The sequence below is a fragment of the Zalophus californianus genome, chromosome 9 (genome assembly GCF_009762305.2).
Source record: "Zalophus californianus isolate mZalCal1 chromosome 9, mZalCal1.pri.v2, whole genome shotgun sequence".
NCBI lineage: Eukaryota > Metazoa > Chordata > Mammalia > Carnivora > Otariidae > Zalophus > Zalophus californianus.
Genome location: NC_045603.1, coordinates 11,116,787 through 11,142,641, shown reverse-complemented (window position 1 = coordinate 11,142,641; position 25,855 = coordinate 11,116,787). Strand labels below are relative to the sequence as shown.

The window sequence follows — 25,855 nt, the reverse complement described above, 5'->3', positions numbered from 1 at the left end:
ACTTCACATCTGTGTCCTCATCTGTACAATATGGGTATAGTGATACCAACCTCACAGGGCTGACGAGACCTTCAGTGACTGAGACAGACATGCAAAGCATCTGGAATATAGTGGGTGGTCAGTCAACTTCAAGCCCAGCTATGTTGTTCTCAAAGAACTTAGGGTGGCCAGGAACCCAGCCTGCCCACCACCGACAGACACAAAGGGCAGTATGAAAGCACCTTGGAAAACAGATACAGGTAAATGCCACGGAATCCTGGGAGCAATAGTTTCTACCCATTATGAGCTGTTTGAGAACCCAGACCCGACAAAGAGAAAACGGTAATGTGAAGAACACGCAGGAGCGAGGAGTGCCGGTTTGGAGTAGCGCTCACTATTGTCCCAGTGACCTCGAACCTGACCTTCCCCAAACACCGTGACTTGGCCAAAGGGCTTCTTCTAGAGGCCGGGTCTGCGGGCCGCCCACGAAGCGCGGAGTGGGTCGGGCTGGGAGGGCGGCTCAAGAGCCTGGGGACCAGCCCCCCTCCACCCCCGCCCCGCCCCGGCCACCCAGGCCTCCCCGCCCCGGGGCGCGGACTACAGCTCCCGGCATGCCCGGCGCGCGGTACCTGCCCGCCCCCAGCCGCCGCGCCCGGAGGATGCAGACACCGGGGCGAGCCGGGAGGATGGAGGCCGGGGAGGCAGCGCCGCCCGCGGGGATGGGCGGCCGCGCGGCGGGCGCCTGGGGCAAGTGGGTGCGGCTCAACGTGGGGGGCACGGTGTTCCTGACCACCCGGCAGACGCTGTGCCGGGAGCAGAAGTCCTTCCTCAGCCGCCTGTGCCAGGGGGAAGAGCTGCAGTCGGACCGGGTGAGGCCCGCGCGGTGGGCGGCCGTCGGGGGCGAGGCGGGGGGGGGGGGGGGGCGGGGGCGGAATCCTCTGCCCGCCCGAATCAGGGCTGGCCTGGCCGGGAACCCGGCTGGTTTTCTTTACCAAGAGTCGGAGGCAGGAAGAACTGGCCAGAGGAAGGGAGGAGGAAGTGGATGGGAGAGTGAGGGATGTGCCCATTGCCGTGGCAACGGGACAACGCCAGGCCGCGGCCATTTGGAGCCTTCTGAGCACTGCCCTGGCCTCCCACCCCGGGAGGCTGGTGGATCGGGACTCTCCCTCTCCTTTAGGGCCTTCCCTCCTTCCCAAACGGGACTCCCACACTGGGGAAGGGAGTTGCTGAGGCTGCTTCCTCCGCCCTTTGGGGTGTGGGTGGCCTAGGAGTGCAGGGAGCTGGGTGGAGAAGTCCTGGGGTGCCTTCTGAGCTGGGCTTCATCAGGGAGGAGCCCTGGCCTGTCTGGCACCATTTCTGGGCTCCCATCCCGGCTCTGCTGCAAACTGCCTGCATGACCTTGGGTCGGACCCCTCCCTGCTCCAGGCTCAGCCTCCTGTCTGTAACCAGGGGAGGCTGGTCTGGAGGTGACCTCTAGGGCCCCCTCTCCCTCATTCCCTGACCCTCTGATGCTGTGACCTTGGGCAAGTCCCCTCACCCCTTGATGTCTCCGTTTTCCCCCTGTAGAGTTGTCCGGATGCCCGCCCTGTCTCCCTGAAGGCCGTGCCTGTCCAATGAGGTAGTGCCTCCTTTGGAAACTTATAAACATCCGACATCCCCAGAATGACTGGGGATCTGATGGAGACAGTGTAGGGCGGCTTCAGGGGAACAGCCTCTAAGAGGGACAATCACTGAACCTTCCTCTGGGTCGGGTGCCCCTCAGAATCCACTGGATGCTCACAATGACCCCTAGTTACGGGACAGCAGAGTGCGGCTCAGAGAGGCCAAGTCACTGGCCCAAGGTCACACGGTGAGGAAAAGGCAGAGGCAGGATTTGAACCTAGGTGTTTCTGACCCCAAAGCCTTTCTGCTCCAGCATGCCCCTTTGTTGCAGGGAAGAGCAGACTCTGTGTTCACTCCCTCCCTCCAATCCATACTGGGCCTTAAGTGGGGGGCAGGGGGACACCTCACTCTCCTCTCATGGCCTGTTCCCCTCATCTCCATAGGATGAGACTGGGGCCTACCTCATTGACCGTGACCCCACCTACTTTGGGCCCATCCTGAACTTTCTCCGGCATGGCAAGCTGGTGCTGGACAAGGACATGGCTGAGGAGGGTGAGTTGGGCCGGGGGGCTGGCTGGGACCTGCCTCCTAGCCCTGCCCTCTGCAGTCTGCCAGAGGCTTCCATCGGAGGTGCAAAGCCATTTCTCCCAGTTGGGGGGCGGGGGGACATTTAACTTCCCTGTTGCCTGCCTCCTCATCCCTGTAAAGGCTGAATCTCAAGGCGTCTGCCTGGACTGAGCCTCGGGGCTCTGCTGAGCTGACCAGCCTGAGCTTTTGCTGAGTGCCAACAGAGAGGTAGAAGATAGAGGGAGCCACTGAGGCCGGCTGCCTCTGTTGGGGGCGGGGATGCCTTTTCTCCTGACCTCCTGGGAAGCCAGGTGTGAATGGGGAAGAGATGGGCATGGGAGGAGGAGGTCTGGCTCTCTCTCTGTGGGTGATCCAGTAGCTCAGATGCCTGGTGAGTTCTGGCAGTCAGCAGGCGGGTGGAGCAGGTGACTCTTCCCCAAATCCAGCGGCCTCTGTCACCCAGCTGGTTGCGGGTGGAGGTGGGGGAGGGGAGCCTGCTCCCCAGCAGGGGTCTGGTTCCCCTGGGGCCTGGGCAGCTGAGGCCCATAGATGCCCATTTCTGGCTCCAGCAGATGGGTGTGGAAGCCATGCCTGAGAGAATATCCTCTTGGCAAAGCCTCAGCCAGGAGCAGGGACTACAGTCAGGGCCAAGTCAACTCTTCCTTGGGGCCCAGGGCATGGCTCTGGGTCAGCTGACCCAGCCAGGCCAGCTTGGACATGTCACTTCTCCTTTCTCCACTTGTGTGTAGAAATTAGAGGTGGTGAGAGCATGTTCTGGGACAACAGGTGTCCTGAGGCCCAGTGCTTGTACCCCGTGGGCATCTAGCACAGCCCATCCTTCCTCACTCAGGGCCCACGGTCTTCCTTCCTGACCTGCTTAGGACATGGTCATCTCGAGGCCAGGTAGCTCCCCAGTGGGCTAGGGCTTCACCCTCAGAACGCACTGTGGGCACCAGCCCCGCTGCTTTCGGGCGGCTCCTCAGGGAGCACAGATAGCCAGGCCCCGGGAGCTGGGCCCGTGGGGAGGGGAGGGGAGCACTCCATCTGAGTCCCAGCTGATGTCTGTCTACAGGTGCTGGGTTTCTCCCAGTTCTGCCCCTCCCAGCACCTCAGATGGGGCCGGGGCCCCCACCAAAGGGGCCAGAGGACCTGGGAAGAGATTTACTGGCTGTGTGACACCAAGAAAGTCACTTACGCCTCTGTGCCTCCAGGCCCCCATCTGTGAAATGGGGTGACAATAGCACCCGCCTTCCCGGGCTGCTGTGAGGGTAAAAGGAACTAACACAAGCGTGCCACTTAGCGCAGCACCCGGCACTGAGGACCTGTGATGCCATGTTAGCCGTCTGTCTGTCATCTGCAGGGCTCATGAGGTGACCTCAGGCAGCAACACTCAGCGGCCGCCTCCTCTGTGTCAGGTGCTGTGTGGGCACCTGGGACAGCAGGGTCGATCAGACATGGGCCCTGTCCTCAGGGCGCCCAGAGGCCCATCAGGGAAAGGACCAGAGGGGTCCCTGCCCTGTACGAACTTAGGGGAGTCGAAAGGCGTGGGGCCACTCCCTTTTCACTGGCAAGGTGACTCACTTAGTCTCCGAGACTCTCAGTTCCCTCAGCTGTGTAGGGACAATAATGCCTGCTTCCCCATGTCCCCAGGGCTCATGATGAGCACGGGAGGGGCTTTGCACACTGTAGGGTGGGGGAGAGGCAGGGCACAAAGATGATGCATTTATAATGGGCTCTGAAGTCAGAGGAGCTTGAATTTGGATCCCAGCTCTGCCACTTACTGGCCGCATCGCCTTGGACAGCTGCTTCTCTTTCCAGCCCTCAGTTTCCCCAGTTGTTCAGTGGAGGCAGTGAAGGTCCCTACTTCTAGTGCTAAGAATGAACTGCAGGAGAGAACATAAAATGCTTAGCCCAGTACCTGCACTGAGCATGTGCTTCATAAACGGGAGCATGTAATGGGGGGCAGCCAAGGTCCTTCTCGTGGTGGCATGCTAGGCTCCAGTCCCAGCAAGCCTCTGCCTCTTGCCAACCCTAGAGCAGCCCCCGGATGAGGGCCCTGGCGGGTGTCCCTAGGTCCCCAGGCTCAGCACAGCAGAGGTGCAGGACTGGTTGGGGGGCAGCATCTCACCCCTTCCACAAAGTGTGGGACCCAAGGAAGGAAACGTCCCCTCCTGCTTGAGCCCTGAACTCAGAGATGCTCATCACCGCCCATGGCTGGAGTGGGAGTGGGTGTGGAGCCAGAGGGGACAAGCAGAGAGGAGGAGAGGGCACGGGGGCCACCGAGTGACCCGGGGGCTGCCCCATCCGTGCCAGGTGTCCTCGAGGAAGCCGAGTTCTACAACATTGGCCCGCTGATCCGCATCATCAAAGACCGGATGGAGGAGAAGGACTATCCGGTCACACAGGTCAGGAGCAGCAGACCAGCAGGGCAGTGGGAGTGGAGGCCGGGGCCGGAGGGAGACGGGGGGAGGCATGAGAGAGGTGGGGAGGCCACGCTAGCCTGTAAAGAAAGGGTGTGGTCCAGCTCCCGGGCTGCCCAGCGAAAGCCCCAGACTGGGAGAAGCATGCTGGGTTCTGTCCCTGATGTGGCTCTGTTCACGGTGTGACCTTGGGCCCATCACGCTGGGTTCTGTCCCTGATGCGGCTCTGTTCACGGTGTGACCTTGGGCCCATCACGCTGCTCCTCTGGACCTTGATTTCCCCTTGTGGAATATAGAGGTGCTGAGACCTGCACTCTTCCCTTCCTCACAAACAAAATGGGGTCCGTGTGGAGGGACGGGGGCCCTGTGGGGGCCACGCAGGATGAGTAAATGATCCATTCTGTGGGGTCAGGTAGGCCCCTGGTGGGCAGGGCACAAGCTGCTGGGGTTCACATTTCTGAGCTTGGGCCCTGGGCCCAGTCTGTAGGAGGAGACAGAGGGATTCTCTGGCCACCCTGGGGGAGACATGGGTGCGGGCGGGTGGGCAGGTGGTGAGGCACCATCTCCCAGCCCCAAGAGATTGAAGTGGGGAGGCTCCATGTCGTCCTTCCTGCCCCCTTGTATCACCCGTGTTCCGGTGCTGCCACACTTAAGCTAGGTGGCCGTGGGTGTGTAAGACCCCCTCAGAGCCTCGGTGAAAATCCCATAACTCCTAGGGTTTGTGGAAGGATTAAGTGAGCCTGCAGGTCGAGTGCCTGGCCCGTAGGAGGTACTCAGAACATGGCTGCCACCTTCCCTGGCCGCCCCTGCCCCTCCTCCTCTCCTTCTCGGGGTATGTGGTGTGGGTGGGGAGAGAAGGAGCTGGGGGACGACAGGTGCATCTGCCTCTCCCGCGGGTGTCCTCCACGTCGCCTCTCCGCCTGCAGGTCCCCCCCAAGCACGTGTACCGCGTGCTGCAGTGCCAGGAGGAGGAGCTCACGCAGATGGTCTCCACCATGTCCGACGGCTGGCGCTTCGAGCAGGTGCGCGGGGGCCCTGGGGCCACACCGGAAACCCCTGAGCTTCCGGGCAAGGCGGGTCCTTCCCTTCCGCGGCCCCAGGCTTGGGTTCCCCGCCCCAGCCCCCTCAGCCGTCTTGCCGACCCAGGTTTCAGAAGGGCCACACGGGGCCACAGGGCGTCTCTAGGCATCCTCTTCGGGGTGGGGGCGGTCTACACAGCAGTACAAGCAAGTCTCTGGCCCCCAAACGACAGCTTGGGTGCAAGGAGACCAGAGCCGCGTGAGCGAGCGGACTCCACCTCTGGTCAGCACCTCCTGTGACAAGTGCACAGGTGCAGCTCCCAGGGTCCCCGCATGCATGTGACAGGCGTCACGGCCTCGCCACGTCCGGGGAGCCCAAGCGATGGCTTCCCACGAGGATTCATAGTGACCCATCGTCCCCCAGTCCACGTGCAGTTCACGCAGCAGGAGACACTTAACACAAGTGGTGTTGCCCTTGCCACGCAGCTCAGGGCGCACCTCTCAGGTTCCCAGAGGAACCGAGCCAGCAAGTTCACCCAAGGGCAAATGTGTCCCGAGTGAAGGAAAAGGGTTCAGCTAGCCCTTTCTCTGCGCCACCCCCCCATAGCTCCTTGCCTGTGGAGGTTGAAGAAGGGAGAAGGCCGGGGCTCCCCAGGATGGAGGAACAGGCCCCGTCCAGGAGCCAGAGGCCTGGATCCACCACTTATGTGCCACGTGACTTTGAGCAAGTCGCATCTCCTCTCTGGGCCTCAGTTTCCTAATCTGTGATGTGGGCCAATAGTGCCAATAGTCCCTTCGCAGGACTGTCGTGAAGATGGGAAGGGCCACTGATAAAGTCCCTAGCCGAGGGTAGGACTTCAGACACTGGAGCCAGCCAGCAGCATGCAGACTATCAGTCTAGAAGTCTACAAGACTCCAGAGAGGACTCAGGATCCTGGGTTCTAATTCCTGTTCCACCACCTCTTCAAGCCCTGCCTGCCAGAGGGGCTGATGGTTTTCAGTGCCTGTCCAGTGAGGGTCCCTGGGGGCTGAATGTGATGCACAGGGCCTTGTGGTTGTGGTTAAGCACAGGGACCCCAGAACAAAGGTGGTGCTGCTCTTGAGAGCCTATGGGAGTCTTTGGCAATTGCACGGGCTCCCAGAGGCTGGGCTGACAGCTCAGGGCCGCTGCTTACCGGCCCTCTGGCCTAAGGAATGGACACCCGGTTCTACCTCTGCTTCCAAGAATGAACAGAATATTCTTTGGGGCCCCATCATGCCAACCCTACCCTACAACTTGGTCCTGGGGCTGCTTCAGCCACATCTGGGACAAAGGGGGACAACCTGCCCATCACTGGCCTCCACCTGCTTTTAGAAAATGGCCTCTAGGCCTGGGGCTGTGGTGAGGAGTGGGGAGCAGCAAAGATAAGGCAGCCTCCCCCCGGGGCGGGGCGGGGGGGGCTTGGCTGGACCTGGAAGCAGACCTGACGCCTAGGTGGGGGATCGGGAGCAGACTTTGACTTTCTATGGAAACTCAGGGCCGGGCCTGAACGAGAACAGCAAGATCAGAACGGAAGTCGGTATCTTGACCAGTGCTGATGTCAATCCCCCTTCCCTGCTGGCCGCCTTCAACCCAGCCTGTCATCTTTCTCCCCATGCTCCGCCAGCTGGTGAACATCAGCTCCTCCTACAACTATGGAAGCGAGGACCAGGCAGAGTTCCTGTGCGTGGTGTCCAAGGAGCTCTATAGCTCCCCGCACGGGCTGAGCTCGGAGTCAAGCCGCAAAACCAAGGTGAGCCCCCAACCTCAGCTTCCCTCCCCCTCCCCCCCCCGCCTCCCTCCCCTCCCTGCCCTCCACCTAGCCATCCCTGCTTCTTCCTCCCTCCTGCCGCACACACATAACCACCCAGTCACAGCCAATGCCATCCATCCCATGCCACCCATGGTCCCATCTGCTCACGCCGGCTACCCAGGCCGGGGGGGGGGGGGAATGAAACGGGATCATCCCTAGGGCATGGCAGGAGGGGACCTAGATGCCGTTTGAAAGGGGCTCTTGGAACCAGGGGTGTGGGCACCTTGGACAAGCCTCAGCCCTCTCGGCCCCCCCCTCCCCCCGTCGTGGTCTCTGAGAACTGAGGGTAGACCATGTCCTCTCTGTGGTGCCGTCAGGCTTAGAACTTCTGGGATCCAAATGGCCAGTTTATTTCCCAGAGGCCAGTAAATGTCCCCAGCCTGGTCTGGGCCAGGGCAGAGAAGCCAAATCTGTTAATCCTGCCCCTTTCCTGGGCCCCTTCGTCAGGTGCTCTGCAGGAGGGGGGTCAGGAACCCCATGGGGCGCAGCCATGTGTTTCTGGCCCTGGCCTTTGAGGCAGCAACAGCCGGGCCGTGGGGAGAGGGCTGAGCAGAGGTCCTGCCACCCTGAACCCAGAGCCAGTCAGAGGCCTCGAGGGCCTTTGGGCGGGCCGATGGGGCAGGGCAGCAAGCCAGGCTGGGAGGAAGGGAGACCATTCCTCCTCGGGGCCTGGCCTGTCCCTGTGCGTTGGAGACTTACGGCCCCTGGCTTCCTGTCTGTCTGTCTGCCTCCCCAGCCTGTGACTTCCCCTGCCCGCCCCACCCCCATCAGGGCCATCCCCATCAGTGGCTGGCACCGCCTTGCAAGGGTGCTGAGAGTGAGCCCACTGCTCCTGCCTCCCTGGGAGCCGGTGGAGGGCATCCCCGATGTGGGCGGTGTCTGCCCTGGGCCTTCCTTGGCCTCATTTCTACTCTGGGTCCTCCTAAAGTGACGCCTTCCCAGGTGCCCCTCGAGGCGACCCTGGCCACACACCCACCTGCCCCTCTTCCTTCCGCCCCTCCCCTGAGGGCCTTGCTCGGTGTGATAGCAGCCAGACTGATCCTGGAGGCCCCAGCAGAGCCCCGTTCTCTGCCCTTCCTCCAGTCCCTTCCCAGGCTCCCAGGGGCCTGGACGAGAGGCCCCAACTTCTCCCGCCTCCAGGGCCCTGCCCTCCCTTCGTCTTGCCCGCCCGCTCTGAGGTGGGGGGCCCCGGGGGGGAGGGACAGCCGCCAGCAGGCCCTGGCCCCTTGCTAGCTGTCCACTCTTTCTTCCCTGGGTGCGCCGCCGGTCCACAGAGCGCCGAGCAGCAGCTGGAGGAGGAGCGGCGGCAGGAGGAGCAGGTGCAGGTGCAGGTGGAGCAGGTGCAGGTGGAGGCAGATGCACAGGAGAAAGGTGCAGCCACCCCCCGAGGGGAATGATTGCTAATCCAAGCCGGAGCCTCCCGCCCGCTGCCCCGCTGGAGCCAGCTGCACAACCCCGGGGGCCGGGGCCTGCGGGGGGAGGCCGGGCCGCCAGGGCTCTCGCTCCGCCGCGCGCCGGCCGCCTCACCTGCATAACCCTTCCTTCTCTCACTTCTCTTTGCAGCCCTGTCATCTCAGGAGCCCGCTAACCTTTTCTCCCTCCCACCACCGCCTCCTCCTCCTCCGCTTCCCGCCGGAGGCCCTGCCTCATCTCCACCCACCTCTTCTTCCTCCTGGATCTCATCTGCACCCTGCCTCTTCCCTCTCTGCCCCTGCCCGGGTTTCCTCTCCGCCTGCTCGCACCTCCCTCCCGGGGCCGCCCCGGGCCCGGCCTCCCGCGCCCTCCCCCCGGGCGCCCCGGCCCCGCCTCCCCGAGCGCCCCGGCCTGGGCGGGGGGGGCCCGGCCGCCGGCGCCGCCTCTCCTCCGGGCCCGCCTGCCCCGCCGCCGCCGCCGCCGCCGCCGCCGCCGCCGGGCTCCGCTGAGGGGCCGGGCCGCCCCGCCCACAGCCTCCCCTGCTCGCCTCCTCCTCACCTCTCCTCCTTGCAGGTTCCCGTGCGCACCCCTCAGACCCGAGGCCGCGCTGGCCGTGAGGGCTCCTCCTCGGCCCCTCGCCCGCCCCCCAGAGCCGCCATCCCTGGTTTGTAGCCTTGGCGGAGCTGGAGGGAGGGCGGAAGCCAGGAGGGGGCGCGTCTCCTGTTCCTGGACCTGAGCCTGGCAGCTCGGCCGACTTTCTCCCCTCACCTGTTTTTGGCCTTGGGTGCGAGGCTCTGAGAGGAGAGGAGAGGCCTCGTTCCCAGCCGTCCGTCAGCACCAGAGCTCCAGAGCCGGGCTGGGAAGGAGGGAGGGGAAACCCGGCATCACAGCCTCCCCGCCACGGGGGTTTCCTGGCTCTTGGGGGCAGTGGGGGTGGGGGTGGGGGAAGGACCGCCAGCCTTGGATTCCCTTGGCCTACAAGGAATCAGCCAGAGCTGGCTAAGGACCGGGGTATTACAGAGAAAAGTCCTGGCCAGGTGCCCCCAAGCCCCTACTCAATCTTGTCTGCCTGCTGTGTGACCTTGGGCAAGTCACTGTCCCTGTCTAGGCCATAGTTGCCCCTGAAATGGGGACAGACAGCTGCTGTCTGTGACCTTTTGCCTGAGACAGCAGGGACCTGGCCTTGACAGACCCCCAGCCCCCCCCCCCCACCCCCCACCCCACCCCACCCCCCGGCCAGAGTCGTGGTGACTCTGGCCTCCGAGGCAGCCACCACCCAACCCAGGGTGGGGCATGGGGTTCCCGGATGCGCGAGCCGGGTCCCCTTCCTGCTCCCCCTCCTCGGCTCTGAATTCACCTTCTCTGGGCCTCAGCCCCCCACCCTCTTCTCAGAAGGGAGCCTGTGACTCACCTACCTCTTTCTCTCTCCCTCTCTTCCCTGCCCCTCCCTCCATTTCAATCTCCTCTCTGCCCTCCCCTGGCCTCGCCTCAACCCTCCTCACTGGCCCCACCCCTTCTCACTGGCCCCACCCCTCCTCACTGGCCCCACCCTCTCTTCCCCCTCCTGGTGTTCTGACCACCCTCCCACCCGTCCCCCTCCCCCTTCCCCCTCTTATTTTCTAGCTGTTACAAGCCAGAGGCACCCGGATGTGAGGCCCCAGATCACCTCCAGGGACTTGGGGTTCCGAACTGAAATCCTTTATTTTTGTACCTCGGGGTGGGCCCCCGGCTCCAGGCAGAGGAAACACCCTCCCCCCTGCCACTTCTGTCTACACCTGTGGGGCTCTGAATTCCCCCCACCTCTGGGGACCTCTCAAGGCCTGAGGTGGGCCCTGGGACCCCTGGGCAGAGCCGCCTGCGTGTGGCCCAAGTGTGGCGCTGTCCAGCTGTGTTTCCCACGCCCCCGTGGTCCCTCCCCCGGGTCCCCTAGCTGCATGAACGATACCCTCCCCCCTGACCCAGTCACATCTCCTCCCTGAGCCTTAGTCTCCTCGTCTGTCAAATGGGCTCGCTCTCCCCGCCGCCAGCACCTACCTCACAGGGTTGTTGTGAGGTTACAAAGAGGAGCAAGGTCCCAGAAAGTCCTGGGGCAGTGTACAAAGCACCAGACTGGAGGGTGGCCCTCCCTTCACCCTTCCCTCAGAGGGGGAGGACCTGCTCAGCCCCAGATGGAGATTCAGGTATTGGTGGGGCGAAGGGTGTGGGGGTTGGCCTTGTGGGGAGAAGAGGGAGGGTGACCCAGCCTTCACCTTGGCTGCTTCCACCCGTCCGCACTGCCGGCTACAGAGGGCCCTGGCCAGGAGGGGGCAGGCGGGGGCTCAGCAGGGGCAGGGGGCCATTCAGGAACTAGTGATAAGGGCAAGGGGGACACTCCTCCCTTTGCCCAGGGGCGAGTCTGGGGGTAGCAGGGGCTGAGCAGGAGCCCCCTCCTGCATTTAGGATCCCCTGGGCTGTGTCCAACCCCGCCATGTAATAAAGCCTGAAGAAACAGCCGCTGGGCTGCCTTCCTCTCTTCCTCTGAGCCACTTTCAGGGACGGGGCTGAACTCAAGGTGGGGTCAATGACTCATAGGTAGTGGGGCTTTTTCCAAAAGCCCGGGGACCCTGCCCTGCGGTCACTCTCCCATGTATTGGGGGAAGGAGGTCCTGGCTCCATCCTCTGCCCCGTGGCCCAACACTAAGGGCACCAACTCTGCCTTGCTGGGAGAACTTTGGCAGGTGGCTGCCCTCTCTGGGCCTCAGTTAACTCATCTGTGAAGTGAAGGGTTGGACCAGGTGACTTCCCAGGCCCAGCCCCTGGAGCCATGCAGGTCTCTTCCTGCATCTGGGCAGCCCTAGGCTAGCTGTGGGATGCTGAGGGGGTAGGGGGCTCCTGGAATCTGGACAGCAGGGCCCCCAACTTCCCAGCCTCACCCCACCATTCCCATGGCCCTTTGCTCCGGCCTCTGCTGCATCCTAACCCCGTCCCGGGCCACCCCTTCTGCTTCCTGTGACTTTTCATGGTCCCCTCCACCCCTCCCTATCGCTGCCACCCTTCTGCCCCAAGTCCCAGGAAATAGAAACACCCAGGCTCCCGCTCCACCTTCTCTCCAAGTCCGCTGGACCCTGGGCTTCAGCAGGGCCTCCCACCCCACCCTGCCTGGCCAGTCCCGTTACCTAACTTGTCCTGCTAAGTGCCTACCATACTCCCCTGCCCCCGCATCTTAGCACTGCTAGGGACACCCTGGCAAAGCAGGGGTTCCTTAGGCAGAGCTCCTCCCCTGGGCCAGGTGAGGCTCCCCTGCTCCACTCAAGCCTGGGAGGCCCTCGCCACTCCCCTTGAGACATTTGGCTCGCTGGACTCACATTCTGTGTCCAACTTTGTAAAAAGTCACTGTGAGGCTTGTTAAAAGAACAGATTGTCCACCCCTACCCACCCCCCCAATTCTGACTAAGACTGGGGTGGGGCCCGCAAATTTGCATTTTAGCGAAGCGCCCCGTGCCCAGCACTGCATCTGCCGGCCTCTGTGAGAAGTCAGCGAGGCTATGGGGTGGAATACTGTAACATCCTGCCCCGACCCAGAGCCGTCCCTGCCTCCTCCCGGCAGGGTCTGCTTGGTCTGCTCCATCTCCTCCATCTCCCCCCACAGGCGGGCCCAGCAGGCAAGCCATCTCACGCACGAGGCCCTTGGACTGGATGTGCATGCCAGAGCCCTGCCTTTGAAACCCCCCCCCAAATCCTGAGGCTCCCCTTCCTTCTCCCAGCTAGGCTTCAAGGAAGACTTGCCTGCACTACTCGACTCCCCACTTCCTTACCTCCCCCGCTGCACCCAGAGGGCACCAGGGGCCCTCCCTGACCGCTCCCACTTGCTTGCTAAGGTTCCACCCCCCAGCTTCCCCTCCAGCTCTGCCCACACCCCTCAGTCTCCCTTGTGGGCCCCCATCTGTAGTGTCTGTCTCCCTGCCTCTTCAGTCTTCCCACTCACCTTCTGCAAAGGGGCTCTGGAATCCCTCCTCCAGACCTCAAGCCCCACCTACTTCCTGCACACCTCCCTCCCAGAGGCATCCAAGCTCTAACACCTCCTCAGAGCCTTTCCCTCCCCAGGTGCCCCAGGCCAGGCAACAGGTCCTCCACTGGCCCGGTGGATCAGGACAGACCCCTGGGAGTGGTCGTGGGTGACTCCTCCCTCACCCAAGCCCCAGCCGCTAGGGCACCTGGAGGACACTGAGGGTCCTTCAAGTCCATCTCCGCTGCCTGGCTCATTAGATCCCCTTCCTCTCCCTCCTGGAGTTCACCAGCGGCCTTCTCACTGCCTCCCTACTTCCCGCTCCCTCTGCACGTGTGCCTCCACACCGGGGCCCCTGATCCTTCTAAGATGTGAATCCACTCATGTGTCTCTCCCCTGCTCTAGAGCCTTCTTCCATGGCTCCCCAGCGCACCCAGCATCAAGTCCTCCCTTAATTCCAAATTCTTTGTCATCTGATCTCGGTTTGCTCCTCTCTCAACCTCTGTGTAACTCAGAACAGCTCACCAATATGCCCTGTTCTTTTGGGACTTATGCCTTTGCACATGCTGTTCCCCTCTCTGGAATGCCCTGCCCCACCTTGGCCACCTTTCAGCCGCAACTCAAGTCTTCACCTCTTCCAGGCAGCCTTCCCTGACTTCCCGAGTTCCGGACTACCCCAAAGCCCCTTCACACTGGATTGTCATCCCCACCCCTCCTGAGATCAGGAGCTGAGTTCTGTGCATCTCTGTGGCCCCAGCGCAGTGGTTGGCACGTAGCGGGAGACTGATGGCTTGCTGAATGAAGGATCCCAAGAAAGCAAAGGGAGCGTCTCGCTGAGAAGGGGTGGACTGGGAACCAGGAGGCGGGGCTTCCACACCAGACTTCACTATGAACCCGCTGGTGTGATCCTGAGGATGGCTCCGCCCCTCTGCCTCAGTTTCCTCCCAAGCTTGCAGACGGAGCCTATCACTCGACCCATCCTTCTGATCCAAGGGGGTCACCAAATCACCTCCATCTTGGGGTTGCTCCTGGGACCTGAGCAACCACCCTGGAGGTCACCCCTGCCCCCACTGACCCCACCTTGGCCTTCTAGACATTTGACCAACAGGCTGAGCAGGAAGCAGAGTCTGCTCAGTCAAGACTGTGGGGTTGATGCCCCGGGCCCCATTCAAACCCCACAGCAGGGCCTCAGATCGAACGGCTTTATTCCTCAGGGCAATGGAGCTCACTTCCAGGTGTGAGTGGGCAGTGGAGGCCCAGGGGACAGGTAGGGGTGGGGTGAGGACCCTAGACCCAGGGCTCCCCCCACCCTTTGGCTTACGGTGGCAGTTGGCCCACTTGGCTGTCTCCAGGGCTGTGGGGGCCCCTCCTTGGGGGTGCCTCCCATCCCCACCCCCTCAAGTTCACAGGCTGAATCTGCTCTCTGCATTGGCGGAGGGGAGCTCAGACACCCCTCTTGGGACCCGGAAGCCCCATTATCACTGCTGAACCATTCCCCGCCCTCCCCCCCCCCAAGTCAGCAGCAGCAGAAGGAGAAGGAGGAGAGAGAATCAGGAGGCAACAGGGCTGGATGTGAACCCCTCCAGCTGGGCCTGCTGACCATCCAGGCTCTGGGGTGCAGGGGGAGTCCACCACCAGCTGACGGGTCTTCTCCTGTTGCCCTCCCTGGGGCAGATGTCAGGGAGCAGGTTGGGGGACGACGGGATGCTACCTCCTGCCTCCACAAGGCCCCCCTGCTGCCCCCAGAATGCTTGCTCCCCTGCCCAGTGGGTGCCCCGGACTCTCTGAGTCCAGGAGGTGGGCCCCAGCTCTGCAGGGAGGGAAGCTCCTCAGGTCAGCACCTGCTGGATCCAGCCAATCACCCCTGTGATGCGGGTGTAGACACCAAAGTAGTTGGGCCGGCCACAGCCCAGGCCCCAGCTGACCAGCCCCGCCAGGAACCAGCGGCCACTGGGCTCCTTGCACACCAGTGGACCTCCCGAGTCGCCCTGAAACGGGGAGAGGAGAGACAGGTCTGCATCAGGGTAAGCTGGGGGTCCTGACTACTGGGAGTCTTCCAGGTGACAAGAGGCTCTTGGGAAGCCTTCTGCCTCCCCTGCCTCCTGATCAGTGGAGAGAGCCCAGAGCAGCCCTGCTGGTCCTTCCGCGGGTCCTGGCTGTCGTGGAAGAGTACACGTGTGTCCCCACTCCTCTCTGCCTCCCTTTTGTGGGCTCCTTCCATTCCTAGCTCCTGTGTCCCCTTGGGCAAAGCGCCTTGCTCAGGAGCAGGGGGCAGAACTGGGTTTGAGCCTTAGACCTGCCCGTGACCTGGGGCCTGCAACTGGGCGCACGTCCCTCCACCTCCCCGAACCTCAGTTTCCTTATCGGTAAAGTTGGGACAGCCATCCCGGCCTTGCCGGGAGGCCGTGGGGCTTCAGCAGGCTGGTGTGAGCAGAGGGCCAGGCCTTGCACGATGTGAGCGCCGCCCGCCCTCCTCTCGGCCACCCACCCCCAAGGTGTCACCTGACAGGCATCCTTCTTGCCCTTTCGGTAGCCAGCGCACAGCATGCGGGGTGTCACCTGGTAGCGATAGGCCTCGCTGCACAGGTCCTGCGGGATCAGCTGCACGTCCACCTTCTGCAGACCGTTGCTGGTGGGGCCTGCCCAGCGGGGTCGGGGGTGGAAGGCAGAGATGAGAGCGGCTCTTCCTTCCACTTTTCCCCTTGCGGCTCAGGAGCCCGCCCTCATCTTTCCTGCTCTGCCCGCCCCCTACCCCTCCGCCTCACCTCACCGTCACTCTCTTTTGGCCCCCTCGTGGCCCACGGGGACAGAGTCCCCACCCAAAGCCTACCTGGACTAGTGTCCTCCCTGCCGCCCCTCCTGCTTGAGGCCTCTTGGCCGGTGCCCCCCTGTTCTGTGACAGCCCCTGGGAGATTTTTCCAGAGCACCCATCTGACCCTACACTCTCGGCCTAAAATTCATCAGTGTCTCCCCGCTGTCCAGCCCAGTGCTTTGCCAGGGCCCCCCAGGGAGGGCCCCCAGGGAGCTTCATTCTGCACTGTGCCTGGTCCCACCCCGAGATCTGGCCTGTTTGGCTAGGGTAGGACTCAATGCTGGTGTTTTTCTGGAAGCCCTCAGTTGGTTTTTAAAGTGCAGGTCAGGCAAACTCCTGGCTCAAGCTCCGTACAACGGCCAATGAGGCCGTCCTGCCCTTCCCGCCAGTCCTCGCCCACATCTGCCTGCCCCCAGCTCCCCTCTGGTGCAGGGTGTTCTCGAGACTCCCTGGGTTGCCCCCTGTACCCTTAACGGGAACACCTCTCTCCCCCACTTGGACACCGGCGACTCGTCCTCCCAGCCTTGGCTTAGCCAGCCCCTTGTCCGGAAGCCTCCCTGACTCCACCTGGCTAGGCCCCTCCTCTGGGCTGCACCTCCCCACCCATGTCAGCTCTAAGCACCGTCTCCCCCAAGAATGTTCTCTTTTCATCCTTATAGCCCATCTGTGCCCAACTCAAGTCCTGGCATACAGTAGGTGCTCATAAATGTGTCCTTGAATGAGTGAGCAAATGAACCAATCCTTGCTTTACTGCTCTCCTCCATCATCCCCTTGAACAAGTCACTTCTCATCTGAGCCTCAGTTTCCCCATCTTTAAAGTATCTCTACAGTCCTGCCCGCCTCCAGATTGTAAATCACTGTCCCCATCTTTAAAGCCACCCTCTTTAAGGGTGCAGGGCATGCCTGTGGTTATGCCAGCCTAGGCCTGCCGGTATTCACAGAACAGACGTGGCCCCTAGGGACGGTCAGTTTAGGCGGGAAGGGGAGAGGCCCCTTGCTTCAGGGGCAGTAGCAGGAACAGCAGGGCTCTGGGGTCAGGCAGTGCTCAGTGCCAGTCCCTGTTCCAACCCTCTCTGGCTGGGCGACTTGGAAGAACTGCTAAAATGGGACCATAATCCCCAGCCTTAGGGGTATTGGGTGGATTAAATGAGACCACGTTCCCTAAAATCCATCCTCCACATAGAAAGTCATCTGTGCCCAAGGAGCAGAGGTTGGAGCTTGCCTGTGGGCTGCTGGGTTCCTAATATGCCCCATCACTTCACACATATCCCCCAAGGTAACCTCCCACGCCCTCGGTTCCCTTTAAACTGCACGTTCCGGAAGGAGGGAAGGGCCCGGAAGGCAGGAGCCGCTCGCTACAGTAAAAGCTTGTTTTCTTCTGCGACATCCAACCCGGGTTGAGCCCAGCACCAGAGGGCCCCTGGGGTGGAGCCCTGAGGCCCCTTGGCCGGCCCCCTCCAGGTTTGGGAGCCTCGGGAGGCGGACCACACCCCACCTCCCCTGATCTGCCCTCCGGCAGCCCGGCCGGCTCACCGCCCTCGCGCAGGGCACCCCAGCCCGTGATCCAGCAGTGCAGGCCCGGCTCGAAGAAGTGGGAGCGCGCGGGCAGGCAGACGGGGTGCACGGCGGCCGAGCGCACCACCGGGTGGTCGAGCTGCAGCAGGGCCACGTCGTAGTCATGGCTGTCCTCCTCGTGGTAAGGGTGCAGGAGCAGGCGGCTCACCTTGAAGGACACCTCGCCGGGCCAGCGGGAGCTCTGCCACACCTTGCCCAGGAACACCGTCCACAGCGCGGGGGAGGCCATGCTGGAGGTGGCGGGGGCGGGGGGGGGCACTCAGCCGCCGCCTCTCTCATCCCAGACCCTTAGGCTAGCCGGCTTCCCCACCAGTGACCCCGGCGGCGGTCACACCCGTCCCTTCCCTGCTCCGGAAAGCCGACTGCTGGGCCGTGGTACAGCCAGCCGTGCTGGCGTCCGAGTCCGCCTGCCTGGGTTCCAGTCCCAGCTTCATCCCTCCCTCGATACGTGTGTGCTTCTCTATGCCTCAGTCTGCTCATCTTCTACTCCTAGGTTACTGGGGGGAACTCAGTAAGACTGTACGTGTGAAAAATCAGCACAGTGCCAGGCAGTGACACACGGTTCTCTCCTTTTTGTCTGTGCACCTTACAGATGGGGCTGCTGTGAGCTTGCGGAGACCTGCTGGTCCGCCCTGGGGCGGGGGGAGGGGGGGTGGGTCTTGAGTAGGCGGCAATCAGCCGAGACAGGGTGGTGAAGACCCCTGCATGCGGGTCAGCGCCCGGGGCTTTCTTTACCTCAAGGGGCCGCGGGGAGCCAGGGAAGCAGTGAGAGAGTGAGGTGGTCAGACCGCACCCAGAAAGAGCACCCAGGCCCCTGGGGAGGGGATGCCAAGCAGAGCCGGGCTCTGGGCTGGCCCGAGGTGCTAGGGGGGTGTGGACAGACAGCGGCTGAGGAGTGGTCCAGCGCACCGAGAGCACTTGCTGTCTGGCTCTGGATGTAAAGGGCGTGGGGGTGGGGTGCCGTGGTGGCTCCTGGTCTTTGGCTGGGGACAATGTGGACCCGGGACAGAAAAGGAGGTGTCGGAGGGGAGTCCAGGACTGGCGGGGCCCAGGAGATGGGGTGCTGCCAGCCCACCATGCAGATGGAGATGTTTGGGGGGCTGGGTGGGATGTCTCTTCTTGGAGCCTTCTTGGGCCCCACTCACCAGGTCACAGGCCCCTGGCGGGGGCGGGGGGCATGGCCTATGGCCAAGTGGGGCAGTTCTGTTCTCTGCTGTATCCCTAGGGTCTGGCACAGCTCCCTAGTAGGAGCATGATACATATTGCTGAATGGATGAGTGAATACAGGAATGAATGAGTGAATGAATCGCTAACCCAACTTAAAGCAAGATTCCAAAAGCAGGGCAGTAGGTGGTTGAGCAACCTCTCCAGGGGCATGGACTATGTTCATGGTGGAGCCAGGACTGAACCCAAGTGTTCAAACGGCAAGTCTGATGGGCTTCCCACCACCCTTCCCTCCTGCTTGGATCTCAGACCCACTGTCCCTGCCTGCCTGCCAGGCCTCCCCTCCCCTCTCCCATCTCTTGTGGTCTCGGGTCGCACGGCCCCTGCTCACCTGTCCTCCTGGAAGCAGTGGGCGGCTGTTATCACCCAGCGGTCAGCGATGAGCGCCCCCCCACAGATGTGTCGGCCCCGAACCTGGAGGCTGGCCTGCCAGGGCCACTCACCCTCTGAAGACACGGCCCCGCCCACTATGCGGCCGGAGGGGCCCTGGAGGCCACAGTCTGGGGGCACGGGGAGGGACAGGGATGGCCAGAAGCCAGTGAGGAATGGACACAGAGAGAGACGGAGAAGGGGAGGCAGAGAGGAAGGCCAGAGGAAAGATGGAGGAGGATGGGAAAGAGAATGAAGGAGAGGCAGGACCCGGAGTGGGTGCAGAGGCGGGACAGAAAGAGACAAAGTGAGCTCTCCCGCAGCTTCCCAGGGCGGCCCCTCCCTCCCTCCCACACTCAGGGCCCTGCAGGTGGAGAGGGTCCTCTGCACCCCCCCCCCCCCGCCCCGTTGGCTCACCACAGTGCCACTCGTCGGAGCCATCCCTGCAGTCGGGAAGCCCATCACACCGCGGGTTGGGCTTCTTCACGCAGCTGTGGTCCTCACACTGGAAGGTGAACGTCCCACAAGGCACCACTGGGGGAGAGGGGGTGGGGGCAGGGCATGGAGGGTGGGTCCCTGAGCCCCAGGGAGCCTCCGAAACAAGGCCCAGGGAAGGAAGAGCCTGGAAGGGGCCAGGAGGAGACTGGGGAGGGATCCCTTGAGCATAAGGCTCCTGTAGGGTCTCTTAAAAAGGCAGGCCATGTCCCTTCACCCCTCCACAGACTGGTCTGTCGAGAGTAAGGCTGTGTCTCCACTTTCAGTAGGCTCCCAGGAACAGGGCTATGCCTCTCCCATCAGTCTAAGGCTCCCCTCCTAGCCCGGCCTTCCTCCAGATCCTGGGCCTACCCAGCCGCCCACCTGCTCCTCACTGTCTTCACAGTGAAGAACTTTCTGCGCTCCCCCCATCTGGTCTTGGCCTGCTCTCCTTTCCTCCTGCTGATTTAAATTTTACCTCTCTGCAAGGCCAAGTTCAAAGCCCACGTCTTGTAGGAAGCTTTCCCTGCCTGATGTCCTCCTGCACTCCAATCTTCCCATGCTACTGGACATCGTGTCCAGAAGGCATTGGGCCAGAGACAGTCACCCATCACGTCTTCCTACTAGCAGATAATCCCAAAGGGCAGGGACCACCTTGCTGGTGTCTATTATTCCCACTCCTTCACTCTGCTTACTATCACTGGCTTGTCTGCAGGTGTAGGATGGATGGATGGATGGATGGATGGATGGATGGATGGATGGATGGATGGATGAGTGGGCGGATGGATGGATGAGTGGGCGGATGGATGAGTGGGTGGATGGATGGATGGATGGATGGATGAATGGATAAAACAATGGACACAGAGAGGAGATTGGGCAGATCAACAAATGGGTGGATTGATGGTCCAGTAGGGAGACTGACAAACAGCTAGAAGGATGGATAAATGAGTGGATGTAAGGACCAACAGACAAACAGATAGTTACATCAACAGATGGATGCATGCATACATGCATTCATGGATGCATGGATTGAGGATGGAATGATGGCCACACGGGTAGTTAGGTGAACAATAAATGGGTAGATTGATGGCTCAGTGGATAGGGAGATAGGTGGGTGGACAGGCGGTTGGATGGATGAATGAGTGGATGTATGAATCAATGCACAGATAGGTGGTTGGGAGGCCATAAGATGGATGGAAGGATGGATGGATGGATGGATGGATGGATGGATGGTTGGATGGATGGATAGATAAGCGTCCATACAGATGGGTTGATGAGTGTTTGGACAAGAGGGCAGACACCTTTGCTGAAGAAGCATACAGAACGGCTGGACTGTCCTGGCTGAGCTCATTGTTTGGTTTCCCTCTGGATAGCTGGTCCTACCCCAGCCTACCTTCCTGGCACTGCTCTTCATCACTCCCGTTGAGACAGTCAGGCTGCCTGTCACAGACCCTGGACAGTGAGATGCACGTGCTGTCTTCTTGGCACTGAAACGTGGCTCTGCAAACTGCGTGGGGACACACAGAGGCAGGTGAGAGGAAGCCTGAGGAGCCGGGCTGGGACTTCGTGCTGTCTGTAGCACGTGTGTTGTATTCTATGCTAGGGCCGTAAGTCTCTTTCTTAGCTACTTTACACCTGAGTCTCACAGCAACCTTGTGAGATACCCCTGTTTCATGGGTAGGAACAGAAATGAAATGACCTGTCCAAGGCCTTTTGGCTGAGCCAGAACCTGAAGCCAGATGCTCTAGTTCCAAATATGAGGCACCTTCCCCAGCACATCTCCCTTCCCTCCTGCTTCTCTCCCCAGGTATTTAAAACTTGGATGGGATGGGGTTGGGGGAGGTCTGGGGAGGTTGGGGGAGGTCAGACAAGAAAAGGCTGCCCTGATGGTGAATGTGGGGGCCAAAAGCCAGGACTCAGAAGGAGAGGCATTATTCTAAGAGAGCCCTGGCTCGGAGACCACCAGGGCCCCTGCTGCCAGGGCTGGGCGGTGGCGAGCATAACTCCAGGAAGAGTTGACAGCTCCAGTCCAAACCCCTGAAGTGGAGGGTTGGGGACCCCACTCAAGGGAGGAAGATACAGGACTCTCCTTGGCCACACAGGGCTTGCCTTCCCGTTCCTGGTCCTCCATCCACTCTGTTCCTTCTTGGACAGCTGCCTGGGACAGAAGGCTGGGCACGATGGCCTGGTGGGGAGAAGCTGTGAGCTGGGAGTCAGGAGACCTGGGTCCCCAGCTTGTCCCTGCTACCTCCCCAAATGGTGGCCCTGGGGAGCCCACTTTCCGACTCGGTGCTTCCATCTTGCCATCTCAGCACAGCGAGAGAGCCCACTTCCTGGGTGCTGATAAGAGGAGCTGCACGTTTGGTGGGGGGATGTCTCTATTCAAAAAGGGGGGCTCGCCTTGGTGCACAGAGAAGGCAAGGAGAGAGGAGGGACGGGTCGGGCAGGCTGCCTACCACAGTTTCTCTCGTCCAGGCCGTTGGGGCAGTCCTTGACCCCATCGCAGGCGGGCACACATAGTCCGTTTACAGAGCAGAGGAACGCTCCAGGGCAGGCTGCAAGGGAGGGCGCCATCAGGATGCGCGTCATCATGCAGACACGTGCAGACGTGCTGCTCTTGCGTGCTCACACATGTACCCACATGTGCACACACCCATCTGCACGGTGCATGTAGACAGACATGTCCCATGTACACAGCACACACACAGGTCTGTATGAGTGTGTATGCCTGCTGAACACAGGTGACAGCCTTGCCTATGGGGGCACACACAGAGCCGCAGGTATCGTGCGCACACACACACACACACACACACACACACAGTCCTTTGGTCCAGCCTCTCGGTGCTACCGGGGATGGGAAGGAGGCAGGGAGAAGCTGCAGGGGCATCAGGGGCACCCGCCCCGCTCCCCGGGCTGCTCCTACTCACGATCAGACTGGTTGTACAAGCCGTAGTGCACCTGCACGCCGGGCCCGGTGAGGGGTATCTGGGACGTGAAGTTGACCGTGATGCCGGCAGTGGCCACCACGGGGATCCTCTCGGCATAGGGCTGCAGGGTGCGCAGGCCACACAGCCTGGGGGTGACACAGACAGACTCAGGGCCGCACGGGCCAGCCCCAAGGAAGGGATGGCTTCCGTGTACAGACAGGGCAAGGGCAGAGCAGCCGCAGAGGAAGGGGGAGCTGCACCCCCACCTTCACCTTCTCTGTCTTGTTTTCTCCCTTGGGTGACAGCTCACCCCCAGAGTCATCTTCTAGAAATCAGACTGTCATTCCCCTGCTCAAAAACCTTCAATGGTTCCCCATTCCCTGCAGGATAAAATGCTAAGTCTGGATTCTAGCCCCAGTCACCGGGGAGCTGTGAGGTCCTAGCAAGTCAGCGTCCTTCCCTGAGCCTCACTTCCCCCCCTTATAAGATAAGGGGAATTATCATCTCTGTTGCCTCCAAATCTGACAGAGCTTCAGTGTGTCCGTGGAGGCAAGAGTCCTTGGAAGGTCTACTCTGTGTAGATAGGAGAGGATGCTCCCCTTGTGCTCGGCGTGGGGGAGGAGGCAGCAGTGTGCCCCATTCAGGCTCGGTCCTTCCCACTGGGAAGGCTCCACAGCCCTGGGATCTCCCTGTGACTCCCTGGACCCAAGGGAGACGCCACTTCTGCTCCCAGGACCGAGACCGATGCAATAGCACAGAGCTGAGGGGTGTCACCTCCGTCATGGCGGCACTAAGGTGGGACCATTCCCCAACCAGGGGGAGGAGCCTCACATCCCTGCTGGACTCCCCCATCCCAACGTGATGCTCTTGTTCCCACAGAGCAGGTGGGAGAACCTCCACAGAGGGGTGAAATTCTTCCCAGAGAGCAGCTAGGGATCTTCCCAGCTCCAGGGATGGAGGGCACAGGGGGTTTATCCCACATCACGTCTGGGCACACCCAGCCTCCCAGAGCAAGTGGGCCCGCTTTCCCCATCAAGTGGGTGCAACCACTCCCCCAGAAGGATGGGTGCTCCCCAGACAGCAGCCTGGGATTCCCTCCCTCCGCAGGTGGGACACCCTCACAGAACAGATGGGTCAGTGTCCTCAGCTCATAGGCATGCCCCCCACGGGGAAGGGAGCACCCTCACAGAGCACATAGGAACGAACGCCTTTACAGATGAGGGAAGCACACCCAGAGCACGGGTCAGGAAACAGGCAGTGAGAAGTGAAAGTGCCCCCAGCAGAGAAGGCAGGGGGAAGTCAAGAGAGCAGGTGGGAATGCCCCAAAGCATGATGGGAGCATCCCACAGCGGACGCAACAGCCCACAGAGCAGGTCCTCTAACTCCCGGGAGGGCCAGGCACTCCCTCGGAACTTCTAGAATACGGCAAGCACTTCATAGTTCAGTTAATTAGTCAATGAGCTAACCAAGAAACAACTGAGGAAGATTTAGGGTTGTCTTGTCCGGCCCCTCCCTCATCGGCAGCAACACTGCAAGGCCTCACTGCACAGAGATTCGGAGGTCCTTGCAGCAGGTCCATCTTGTGAGACGGAAATTGTTCTCATCCTGTGTTCCGGAGGAGGCTCCTGAAGGGAATGGCGGAGGTCAGCCAGAATCCAGCCTCCTCGGGACCTAGGAGGACCCAGCCAGCCTGCTGCAGGGGGAGGTGGGGGGAGATGGGTACCTTGGCTCTCACTGCAACAGGAGCCCCAGGGGCTGAGTGCCCACGTTTCCCGTGTTCCTGCACAGACCTGAGGCACAGCCTCCCCGTGCTGTCTGGCTACAGTGAATCATATTCTTGCCCCCAAACCAACCAACAGTCCTCAAAGTGCAGTCCGGGGACCACCGGGGCTCCAAAGTAAAAATTATTTTCATAATAATGCTCAGGTAATATTTGCCTTTTTCACTCTCTGTGGAATTTTCCAGAGACTACGTGACGTGTGAGACGGCAACTCGATGGAATGCAGATGGAGATGTGTATATCCAGTTCTGGTCTATTAATCCGGTTTAAAAGAAAGTCGCAAAAAGGTCAAATGATGATATTTTTCTCGCCAAATGCTTTTGGCTTTGGGAAATACAATTAGTTTTTTTCTAAAATATGTTATTTATGTCAAAATTGTAATGGGTTTCTTTTAAATGAATTGATAAATGTTTCTAACTTTTCTTAGTTTTAGTGTCTAATACTGTGAATAGAGATACTATAACCTGCACAAAAGCCCTTTGGGGTGCTTAATAATTTTAAAGAGTGTAAAGAGGGCCCGAGGTGGAAAATTTTGAGACGCCCTGCTCTCCACCAGGACTCCTCCAGCCTGGGGCGTGAGGGGACAAGACGAGACGAGATGCCACTAGGGGGCACCCCCAAGCAGGCCTGGCCCGTCTTGGCCTTTTAAAAAACTGAGGAAATGGAGTTTTGGCCGTCTGTCTGTCTTTTAAAGTGGACAAACAAATGCTATAATGGATTACTGTCCCCTGAGAGTTTCCCCGAGGAGTGGGCAGGGGAGCTAGGGGCGGGAAATACTGGGCAGTGGGAAACGCGTCAAGTGTACCCCTGACCATGTGGAAGATTTGGGGACATGGGGCGCTGTCCCCACACGGTCATGGAGGGGTTGTGGAGAGACAGGGAAGGAACCAGAGCCAGGTCAGAGAGGAGTGGAACATTTCAATCTAGAAGAATCTGAGGGCTGCGTGGTCACCCTGAGCTTTGGCCAGGGACTCTAAGGTACCAGTGAGGGCTGACAGGACATTTTCTCTACTGGCGTCTGAGAGAACGAAGTCCAGAATCAGCCCGTGGCTCAGCCTGGTACCCCAGGACCCCCACCCCCACCCCAGGCAGCATGTGGTTCTCACCCTGGAGGCCCGGGGCAGGGGCTGGTGGCGGTATTCCTGCGGCAAGGCTCTCCACAAGTGTTCAAGGGAAAGGCTACAATCTAGTGACTCAGGCTGAGTCACCTAACTTAAGGATGGTCTGTTTGGTCTGTGCAGTGTTAAAATAATTTTTTTTTCAAGTGCGGTTGCCTGCTAATTTCACATAATATACTAGATTCTTGCTTCTTCTGAAAAACGAGCCCCAGAAACACTGGCTGGAAGTAATCAGAGGCCATCCAAATTAGGCAGAGCATGTGAGTCCCTGCTAACTAGTCCCTCCCTCTCCCGTTCTCCCCCACACAGCCTGCCTCCCAGAGCTGGGCTCCAGCTGGGCCCCTGTGTGCATCTGCATTTCTGGATCCTGCTGTAAAGACTTCTGGGGGAGGGTATGCATCCTCTGGCTAATTCCTCTCCATCCACCAAATGCCACCTCCTCCCCCACGAGCCCTCTCTAAGAGGCACCAAGAGTCTGAAGGCTGTGGAACCCACCTCTCAGCTAGTGCTGAGAGTGCATGGTCTGGAGGCACATTTTTGCACAGTGGCTGGCTTGCTTTCTCCCCTGGATTGGGGATTTTTCCTTCTTGCCTCACCCAAACTGTAAGAAGGGACCCTGTCAACTTTTTTGCATATTAACAACTCTACACAGGGAGAAATTCAAGAAAGAGTGGATGGGTGGGTGGGTAGGTGGATTGGTGGGTGGATGGATGGAAAGGTGGGTGGATGGATGGATGGATGGATGGATGGATGGATGGA

At 60.8% G+C, this 25,855-nt stretch overlaps 2 protein-coding genes across 5 annotated transcripts in view; one reads left to right on the top strand and one right to left on the bottom strand.

Moving 5' to 3' along the window:
- Nucleotides 1–623: 623 nt before the first annotated feature.
- On the top strand, nt 624–11,325 carry KCTD17 (potassium channel tetramerization domain containing 17). Its single transcript, XM_027594655.1, is given in 10 exon segments — nt 624–848; nt 2,025–2,133; nt 4,462–4,553; nt 5,495–5,590; nt 7,234–7,359; nt 8,694–8,790; nt 9,406–9,417; nt 9,420–9,475; nt 9,477–9,496; nt 10,456–11,325. Coding segments are annotated over 10 exon segments (888 nt in total). The 5' UTR covers nt 624–638; the 3' UTR covers nt 10,526–11,325.
- Nucleotides 11,326–14,008: 2,683 nt separating this feature from the next.
- Nucleotides 14,009–25,855, bottom strand: part of TMPRSS6 (transmembrane serine protease 6) — a 37,944-nt gene continuing 26,097 nt past the window's right edge. For 2 of the 4 annotated variants that reach the window (XM_027594651.2, XM_027594650.2), the window contains exons 11-17: nt 22,199–22,344; nt 21,728–21,826; nt 20,665–20,778; nt 19,215–19,331; nt 18,760–18,928; nt 17,163–17,434; nt 14,670–15,456 (exon numbers count right to left, since the gene is read on the bottom strand). In XM_027594651.2, the coding sequence (XP_027450452.2) occupies nt 15,041–15,456; nt 17,163–17,434; nt 18,760–18,928; nt 19,215–19,331; nt 20,665–20,778; nt 21,728–21,826; nt 22,199–22,344 (1,333 nt within the window). In that variant the 3' untranslated portion in view covers nt 14,670–15,040. Of the gene's footprint in view, nt 15,457–17,162; nt 17,435–18,759; nt 18,929–19,214; nt 19,332–20,664; nt 20,779–21,727; nt 21,827–22,198; nt 22,345–25,855 lie in introns of all 4 variants that reach the window. The other 2 variants (XM_027594653.2, XM_027594654.2) reach the window with 2 other exon arrangements.